At 38.6% G+C, this 9,770-nt stretch overlaps 1 protein-coding gene across 1 annotated transcript; it reads right to left on the bottom strand.

Moving 5' to 3' along the window:
* Nucleotides 1-139: 139 nt before the first annotated feature.
* Nucleotides 140-5,176, bottom strand: bcas2 (BCAS2 pre-mRNA processing factor). The gene is made up of 7 exons (XM_056385565.1): nt 5,004-5,176; nt 3,390-3,482; nt 3,224-3,294; nt 1,785-1,946; nt 1,639-1,689; nt 1,467-1,547; nt 140-1,377 (listed from the first exon to the last, which is right to left on the bottom strand). Exons 1-7 carry the CDS (start codon nt 5,094-5,096, stop codon nt 1,251-1,253), a joined length of 678 nt encoding a protein of 225 aa, XP_056241540.1. The 5' UTR covers nt 5,097-5,176; the 3' UTR covers nt 140-1,250.
* Nucleotides 5,177-9,770: the final 4,594 nt, after the last annotated feature.

Genomic DNA, 9,770 nt, shown 5'->3' with positions numbered 1-9,770 from the left:
AAAACCACTGACACAACATATTACAAATCATACCAAACAGCAGTCAAATCCGTGTCTTTACATAAGTGGAACTAGACAATGCACTTAAGTCAGGTTATGTGTATTGTGATATCTGATGTGAGAAATAAGGAAAAATAAGAAATGTTCATTTTTTATTAAATCAGCATAAAAAAATTACATGAATGGAAGTCAAGGCGAGACTCAGAGATAATTTTGTATTCAACAGACTTGAACTATGTACACGTTATTCTAAACACACTCCTCTGTTGGTAGACATCCTCAAAGACTGAATCCGACATGCTGGTGTGAATTACATTTTAAAGCAAGACTATGTAACATTATTACCTTATGAAATAATGTTAATGCTGGTACAACAGTAGCACAAGGAAAGAAGAAAAGAGTCTTAAAGCTGGCAAACCGCCTCCACAAAGCCAGTTACACAGTATTATCTATCAAAAGTTAGCTAGCATTAGCCACCATAGGCTAGTGGTCATACCAGAACATGTGAGGCTGCACTGTATCAGCAGAAACCATAATTGTATTGAATTAAGCAAAGGTGTGTTTTATCACCTGCTGAGACAGTGTGGCTGGTTTTGTTTTCAAGTTTGTGTGTGTGTGTGTGTGTGTGTGTGTGTGTGTGTGTGTGTGTGTGTGTGGTCATGACAAAATGTGGTCCTGAGACGCAGACTGTAGCGGGAACAAGCTCAGAGGTGGTTTGGAGTACTGTGGCAGGTGTTTATGAACTGTGCAAGACACATTCACAGAACCTTACAGGTGTGTGGTTGAGATCAAAATGAAGGCCTAGCTCGAAGATGGGTGTGGTCCGACCCATGAGTACAGAGTTCTGATGTACTAATGTAGTAATGACCACTTACTACTCCTGAGTCAGAAAGTCAACATCATCACAAGATGATCTCTAGTTGCTTTTCAATTCAACTTTCCATTTGTAAGAAGGTGAACGTGTTCCATCCTTTAGCAAACTGTACATAGTCTCGCTTTAAACATCTGTGATCCTTGGAAGATAATAAAAAAATACACTCAAAAAGCCGCTTTATACCATAACCACCACTGTTTTTACTCTAGAATAAGGTCTGGTAAAAATGTGTGCTGTCACTGAGGTCTCTGGGCAGCTCCATCTGAATGTCAACGTTATTGGATGATGCAGTTTCACATCAACTCTCCTCCGTATGGATAACGTTCCATCCTTAGTCCTGTAAGTCTTATGATACCTGATGAAAGCTGCTGCCGCTCTAGAAGTCCTGTCGGATATTCTCCTTGTTCTCTTCCCCCTGCTGTTGTCTGAGCTGGGTGACTTCGTTCTCCAGCTGGACAATGGCCCGCTCGATCTCGTAGTTCTTGCTGACCAGAGACACCCAGCTGTTGAGGGGGCAGATACAGATGTTAAGACCGAGGGAAATCTAACCTACGTATTTGCTGTAGAGTGACATAAACAAGTGACAACGTACTTTGACTCCAGCTCTCTCAGTTTAGCTCCTCCTGCTAACTGATCGTTCTTACGCTGCCAGTTCATATCCTGAATTTGTTTCCTGTGCACCAAAGGAAAAAAAAATCGATTTAATTATTAAATGTGAAAGAAAGTTTGATAAAACTTTCAAAAATGTTCCAATGATCGTTCACCTGAATTTCTGCAGTTCCTTTTGTGCCATCTCGATCATGAAGGCCAAGTTACTGTAGGAAGAAGATAAAATAAAATGTTATTCTTCAGTGTTTAGACCTGTTTTACAGCGAGTTACTGTCTGTGAGAGAAGGCTGCTGTCACATACTCATTGTAGACTTTCCACGCGTTGGTTCCATATTGTGACATGAGCTCCAGGTTCTCGATGCGGACCGCCTGGTGCTCTAGCTGGGCCATCGAGTTGTTGACGCACTCCTGCCACGCTGTGATGTCGTTCTTCTGTCCAGCTGACGGCGCGGGCAGCTCGTATCTTCACAGGGAAGAAAAGGTCAAATGTAATGATCAACATTTGGAGCCAAAGAGCAAAAATAACATTACAGGAAAGAAACTTTTTTGTTATGCCTCTGCACAAGCGAGAGCCGGATCATGGTCAAAGGTCAAGGTCGTGGTGACCTCACAATACACAGTTTTGGCCTTGTGAACACGATGTCTCAGTAACAATTCAAATTTGGCACAAACATTCACTTGGACTCAAGGATGAACTGATTAGATATGGGTGGTTAAAGGTTAAAGGTCAAGGTCACAGTGATCTCATGTTCTTGTGAATGCAATATAAAAGGAACGCCCAGAGGGAATTTCATCACTTCTGTCACACTGTGAACATGTTTTTGACCGTAACTCATAAATAAAGTGGGGTTACACCTGAAGCTGCAACTAACTATTGTTGGCATTATATCAATTATTTTTGTAGTCATTATAAATTGTATAAAATGTTTCATATACCAAATTTTCACTTCTGGTTTTACTACAATATGTGGTGTTAGCAAAGAGCACTGTCAAAAAATGGAAATTATTCTGCAGTTATTTTGTTTAGGTCATTTCCTGAAACAAAAGTGGCAAAAATTCAACAGTTCAAGCTGCTAAAATGTTAATGATTTCTGTTATTTATTTATTTATTTATTTTTAAAGTCATCTGTGATAGTAAACTGGATTTCTTTGGTCAAAACAAAATATTGAAAGATACATCACTATGGGCACTCTTTTCATTTCTTTGCTATTTGGTGATTCTATAAACAAAATGATGAATTGAGGAAATATCAGTAGAATACTAATGAATGAAAATAATAATTAGTTGGAGCAATAATTTAGATTATAAGTGTGATGTTACAGGATTGCTGGGTGTACAAGTCTTTGAAACGCAGGTACCAAACCCTGCAGTTTGTCTAGTGGCATCATAAATATCTAAAGACGGATTCTGATCCTCTTGGCTTATTTCCATTATTTGAATTCACTTGTTGGTACAGGTTCATTTTTCAAACAGCAGTTTTGACTTTGACATGAACTTAAGTGAACTTGACTTTACTTTGAAGTGAAGCACCTGTGAGATGTGGTATAAATAACCTGAAGTAGCTTAGTATCAATGTATCCTTGTATCCATCATTTAAAATATTGCATACCTCACTAAGCAGTATATTTTCATTTAATACACATATAACTTGTCCACTGAGGCAAATAAGGAAAAAGCAAAACTTCTGTCTAAACCATCATGAGGCTCGAACACAGGCTCCAGCAGTGTGTGGGGTTTACCTCTTCATGCTCAGGAGATCCATGGGCTGCCGAGCAGCAAGCCGCTCAAATTCATTCCTCATAATTTCTGTCTGAAGGGTGATAAGAAATAAAAATAAGAAATGTTATGTTATTTCTGTCACACTGGTCGAAGCCATGAGGAAGGTTTCAGACGTCTGACTGTCACCTCAAAAGTAGAGAAGTCAGGTGTGGGCAGGTAGCTCAAGTAGTTCTTGGTTGGTCGATATCTTCTGGTCTCCTCCTCAACCAGCGCTGCAGCCTGGGGGCCAAAGGAGAATCAAACATTTTGCACAGGCAAAGCACCTCTGGATGAACCCAGTTTTCAATTGGTAATCAAACACTAACAGCTCATGTCAGTTCAGTGCCAGTTCCCTCGTCCTGTAAATACCAGCTGACTAGCATTTCATGCTGTGGAAAACCTTCACTATTTCTACGGTGACATCAAAATATAGAGTAGAAAAAAAAAAAACAAGTGTACTTTAGGTGTGATGATGCGTAATTGAGCACTTAATAATGGTCTTTTAGTCTTGTTCTATGAGGTGATCAGTAGGACCCATGACTGCATTAATTTAACAAAACTTTCAATATTTGACTTTAGTTTAATGTGGTGAGAAGAATCAGCTTAGGTGCCACAAATAGAGACACACAGACATTTTGAGACGTCACAGCAGAAGAAACACTGGTGGAATTAATATCACTATTGAAGGCTGCATTTCTTTTGGGTGCCAATGTTCTGGTAATGTGCATGGTGGCTGATAAGAACACCTTACAAGGACACATTAACTTACAAAAGCACAGCACAGACCGAAGCTGAGTCAATCAGTTGGCGGGAAAAATCTCATAATTTGGATATGAAAGTTGGAATTATGAGATGCGGCCTTCATCATTAATGTTATCAACTACAAGTAAGGATGTCTTCTGAGAAAAGAGGTCTAGAGGCCCCTGAGCTTTGTGAGGACTGGCCCCTAACAAAAGCCAAATTACTGCGTTTACAGTACTGTGTAAAAGTTTTAAGCACCTTAAGAGGGTTCACAAAAAACTTGCATTACAGTTATTTTATATCTTCTACATCAGTGTGTCAATGTTTGCATGCCATTAAAGAAAGTAACAGACCACTATCCACATAAAAAAAGCCGAAGGTATTTTTAGGCATATAGCCTTAAGCATGATTAAACAACTGCACCAAACAGGTGCTAATGAAAAAACAACATAACATGTAGTTTGAACCAAAACCATTAACTGAAACAGAAACAGCTGTGTGTGGGGAATAAAGCCTGGTGAACTACAAAGGTGCAAGAGTGAACATAACACAGCAAGACACAAGACCGCCATCCTGCATCAGCAAGGTTTCAGAACAGACAGATGTTTCCAGATGTGCTGTCCAAGCTCCTCTGATCCAAAATATAGAGTCATGAAGAATCCTGCTGCACTTAATATGACATTAAGTGATAAGTAGGAACTACTCATGGCATTATGTTAGAAAGCATCCTCACTTTACTTTAAGCGTCTTCAGCCTTTGCACAGTAGGCTATGAGCTCAAGTGAAACACTATCTGCATGCAATATATAATAAAATAAAAAATAAAACAAATATATTAATGATATATTATTATAGCAAATTAAAGCAAAATAAAAGTAGTTTTAATCTGCTGAAATGTTCTATTAGGTTCCATTGTGCCACTTCCATCTCTGGGTGTAGCATGGTTAGCTAAGCTAGCTAACATGCTGTTAGCGGTTAGCCGATTCCCGGTCTGATACAAAAGAGCTGCCCGTTAACTCACCGCTTCTCTCACACCTGCTGCATCATAACCTTGGTCAAAATATGGCAAAGCATCGACAAACACTTCACCAGCCACTGAAGCCGTTCCGGCCATTTTCAATCAGTCTGTACTGTTGATTTTATTTATCTCTTAGCCGAAGCACTTCTCCAGGAAGCTAAATGACTAACGGCAAACCTTTCCGGTCTCGACCTTCAAAATAAAAGCCTTATGTGACACAGCTACTTTTCACTAGTGACATCTAGGTGAGTGGAATAGTAGTGCTGCTCGATAAAGCCAAGCTGTAAAGTACAAAAATGCAAATGCAAGTACTCTGGTGAAGGTTTTGCCCTTGTATTGTTTTGTAAATTTCTTTAATGTAACTTTTTAGAAAGAAAGTCAAAGAATTAAATGCTACAATGCAACATTTTGATGTGTTTATCAAGTTAAAAATAATCAGAATCAGATTTATTGGATTTATTAAGTATGTTGAAACACTCAAGCAATGGATACAATATAAAGATGTTATATACAATATACAGATTATGTAAAAGACAAGCAATATACATCAAGTGCAACTGTGAGTGCCTTATTAGTTTCCTGAAAATGAGCAGAGACTGATGATGATGATGATCACAGAAGGAAATTAAATGTTAAAACTCTGTATGCAAAGACTAAAAGCATGTGTATTTCATTTTTTGGAGTCAAATTGTGAAATTCTCTGGGGAGTCATTTTAAATGTCAATTTAAATGTTGTTAATTTAATAATATGAGCTTGATGAGCAGTGTTTCTTTTCAGTCTTTTGTCATTGGTTGTGTATGTGTGTGTTTTGATGTTTGCATAGAAGCACACACACACACATACACAAAAGGTTCTTAGAATACAGGTCAGATAAGACCTGATGAAATGTTTATTATGTTGTTTCATACTTTAATTTGTGTTATGTTCCGCTATATTACATTGAAACTCCCCCCAATTTGTCAAGGGAGTCACATGACTCATGACACATGACTCCCTTGAGAACTCATGCACCGCAACACACCCACAGTGCTATGCCACCAGTGAGGACAAGGCCAGTGTTCACTCCAGGTTGCAATCTCTCCTCCTCAAACAGTCAGCTTTCATTATACTAATTCATGGTGTTCTGATTGGCTGTATTGTGTTTCTCTGTCAGCAGGCTTTTGAACCTTGTTCAGCTGTTAAACTCCTTCTTTCTTTTTCTGTCACACAGCTCTCACAATTCACTGAAAGATCTGCTCAAACTTCAACCACTAGTTACTGATTACTACTCAAGCTGATTATTATTTTTTTTGTTTATTCATACATTTCATACTTTTGATTTCAAATTACATCTATACACATAATCAAGCTATCGTTTAATGGCAGGTGATGTAATTGCTGACATAAATTAAGCTCAGATGCAGGTCAGCTGTGGTTATTACAGACCCCCCCACCCTCTTCTCTCTCTCTCTGGTTATGGCACAAATTGGCGGAGCTCCTCTTGGGTCTCACAGTTTGTTTTCTGCTCTCCAAACAAATTGTTCGACAGAGGTTTTCTTGTGTATGCGTATGTGTGTGTGTGTGTGTGTGTGTGTGTGTGTGTGTGTGTGTGTGAGTGTGGGTGTGAATGGGCTGAATGAGAGGCCAATTGTAAAGCGCTTTAGTTGAAAGCGTAAATGCGGCCCATTTTCCCGTCAGGTGAGACAGTTTGGTGACTGTCATTGTTGGAACAGATGAAGGGCTGCTTGCTCTTGTGTGTGCCTCAAAAACCTTCACAGCTGTTTGATTTATAAAACCTTTGTGAGGCTAATTAGTCCAACTCAAATCCATCCAGCTATGATACAAACAGAGCTGTGCTTCTTGGTTAAAAGCTAAAAACTGAGACAAAGGGTTTCCACCTGATTGATGTGAAATGTCTTGTCAGTACTGCTTTTTTCTAACTGTTGGTGATGTTCATGCCTGGATACATGTCACTCAACTTAATGAGATGTTGAGGTAACCATTATCTGTGAAACTACAATAGGTGTTAAAGCAGCAGCATGAAATCTTATTGACACAAAAACTAATGTTGACCTTCGAAAACTTTTTTTAATGGGCAATTACTCGTACTTTCTATTTTTTCCTCGAATTTATTCATTGTTGCAATGACTTTCCTGTACCGTGACCATTAGTCTCCTCATTATATCACCTATAAAATAAGGACACTTAAAGACCCAGGGCTATAGTGCCGTTGGCAATGCAGCGAGCACATAAAAAGACAAAAGAATGCAATGCAGCAGAGTGACAGAGTATTCTTAAGGAGTGATCACATGATTAATCATAAGCATAAAGAGAGACCCTGCAACTGCCCCATTGTTCATTTAATAAAATTCCTTCCATGTCAGTGATGTTGAGAGCCTATATAACTTCAATTTCAAGGTTAATTTTGAAAAAACACATTCACAGCTACAGGACATTTCTTGTCTGTAATTTACCTTTAACTCCATGTTCGGCCACGCCAACACAGACCTGTAAATTCCACAGAGTCAGACCTTCTGATGCAGGATGAGAGAGGGAAGTGTGCAAATTTGGTTGTATCATCAAAAGGTGGCAAAATGAAACTTCTAGCCCAATATATAGCCAAGTCTGACCCATATACCTGCACATCTGGGCTGATTCCAGATGTTATCTATCCTCTAGGGTTGGCTGACAGCCAGGAAGATTCTTTGTGTGTGCGCCAGAATTGGTCCAGATGTGGAAGTAGTATCTGACAGCATTTAACAGCTGTGATGTATGTGGGCCAGACTCGAGCTAAGGAACGGTAGATAGATTGACAACAGATTTTCAAAGCAAAACAAAGACCTTCTGAGCTCCTTCATTCAGTCTTTTTCCTCAGGAGTAGTAGCCAAGGCCGGCCCACATCTGGTTTATTTTATTTTAAAATCCTCATCATCTTCAGTGAATGCTTTTTAGTAATCACCTCTAGCGCAGCAGCTCTGAGAACCTGCACCTTGTGCCACAACTGGAATACAGTGAAGAGTACAAATTACACATAATAAATAAAATAGCTTATATTTAATCTATCACAGGGACTCCAGGGTAATGAGCACCTGAAAGACACCTCCATTTGTCATAACAGTGTATTACTATGGCAACTATTTTGGCAGATATTGCAAAGTTGTGTACTTTGTCCACCTCTGATGGCAGCAGGATTGCATGCCCTGGCCCTGGTCCTGGTTGCTGGACAAATAAAAACTTGGTTTGTGCTCTGCCACATTGTCAGAACACTTCTTCATACATGGTTGCACTGATTTCATTCAATGTATATTACAGGGCCTGCACATATTTGTGGCGATATTTCGGATCCGTTTTTAATTTGTTGTTTATTTGTTATATGGTCTTTATTTTATTGGTATATTTATTTTTATTGACCTTTATGTGTCTGACCACTTGTATTGCATTTGACACTGTCCTCTATTTAACAAAGACAGTTCATCAAAATTCTCTTCCATTCTCTCTAGCAATATTATAACCAATGCATTAGATGCTGATAATCTGGTACACCTTTCTAACTCTCTCTGTACCTCTACCTTATAAGGTTATGCTTCTTAGATGCAGAGTGAGGCATAGTCAATGTCATCAGTGATCTGATCACTGATGACATTTGTGCTTGTAAAAGATAATGAATGCATGAGAGTAGAATGTAAGTGCAGAAAGACAAAGCTCCAGGTACATTATCAGCAAATAAAGGACCTGATGACCAAGTTAAAAATGCAAGAACCATGTATTTTTTTGTTTTAATACAGTCTAATAAGCACAAACTAATGGCTCTTCCATTGATTGTCTTATAAACCCTGTCAGCGTGGATCCTCTCCTGATGAATGGTTGAGTTTTTTTTTTTTTTTTCACCTTTTCATAAATAAGGTAAATGGAATAAGATCAAAGATCATTGAGGTTCCCACTTCTTTTATTTATGCCCTTTGTCCCAACCATACCTTTCTTTCTCATTTCACACAAATCATCCCTAAATGAACCTCTAGAAATTAGGTCTCACCTCAAATGCTCATCTAGTCCTATGGATATTATTCCCCCTTAATGTGTCCACAGTGTCATGTTGATCATGTTTCACCCCCCTCCCTAGGACCTTTTGGGGTGCCCCAGGGCTCCATTTGGGGACCAATTCTTTTGTCTTTTTATGTGCTCCCACTGGGGGAAATAAGTTATTGCATGTCTACCATTTTTATGATATACGCCGATATATGTCCCAATAAAGGCTGAAACCCCACCAGCTTGTCCACCATAAAAGCCTAGTCTTGTGTCTCATTGACATTAAAAACTGGATTTCTGCTAACTACTTTCAGTGAGGTCCTTATCATTGGACCTGGCTGAGGATAAAAATTTTAAATCCTCACTTGGCCCTTTTCTAACAAAACGTCTGTTAGAAACCTAGGTGTCTTATTTCATTCCAACCTTAATTTTGAGATTCGTGTCAGTAAGACAGTCCAATCCTGCTTCTATTATTTAAGGAACATTGCTAAAATCTGTTCATGTCTGAGCGATAGTGACACAGAAACCATCGTATATACTCTAATTTCCTCCCGTTTAGATTAGGAGATTCCATTTAGCAGAATGGTCTCCTACATGGCACTAATCGAGAATTCATAGACTTCAAGTAGTACAGACTACAAAGTCTTAAGATAAGATTCTATTTCTGAATTATTTTAAGGAATTTATATGATATATGAATTTATATGGCATAATAGTATATATAATATTAATATATATATAATATTAATACTAATCTTTGTTAT

Source organism: Seriola aureovittata, chromosome 9 (assembly GCF_021018895.1).
Source record: "Seriola aureovittata isolate HTS-2021-v1 ecotype China chromosome 9, ASM2101889v1, whole genome shotgun sequence".
Lineage (NCBI taxonomy): Eukaryota > Metazoa > Chordata > Actinopteri > Carangiformes > Carangidae > Seriola > Seriola aureovittata.
This window is presented reverse-complemented; position numbering and strand designations above follow the sequence as displayed.

Bases quoted from the DNA above. Each gene is read 5' to 3' on its own strand.
- bcas2 (XM_056385565.1), bottom strand. From the start codon at position 5,096: ATGGCCGGAACGGCTTCAGTGGCTGGTGAAGTGTTTGTCGATGCTTTG. The intron at 3,483-5,003 runs GTGAGTTAACGG...TTTGGCCCCCAG, and splicing joins CAGCAGGTGTGAGAGAAGCG to GCTGCAGCGCTGGTTGAGGA. The intron at 1,947-3,223 runs GTAAACCCCACA...TTCCCTGTGAAG, and splicing joins GATCTCCTGAGCATGAAGAG to ATACGAGCTGCCCGCGCCGT.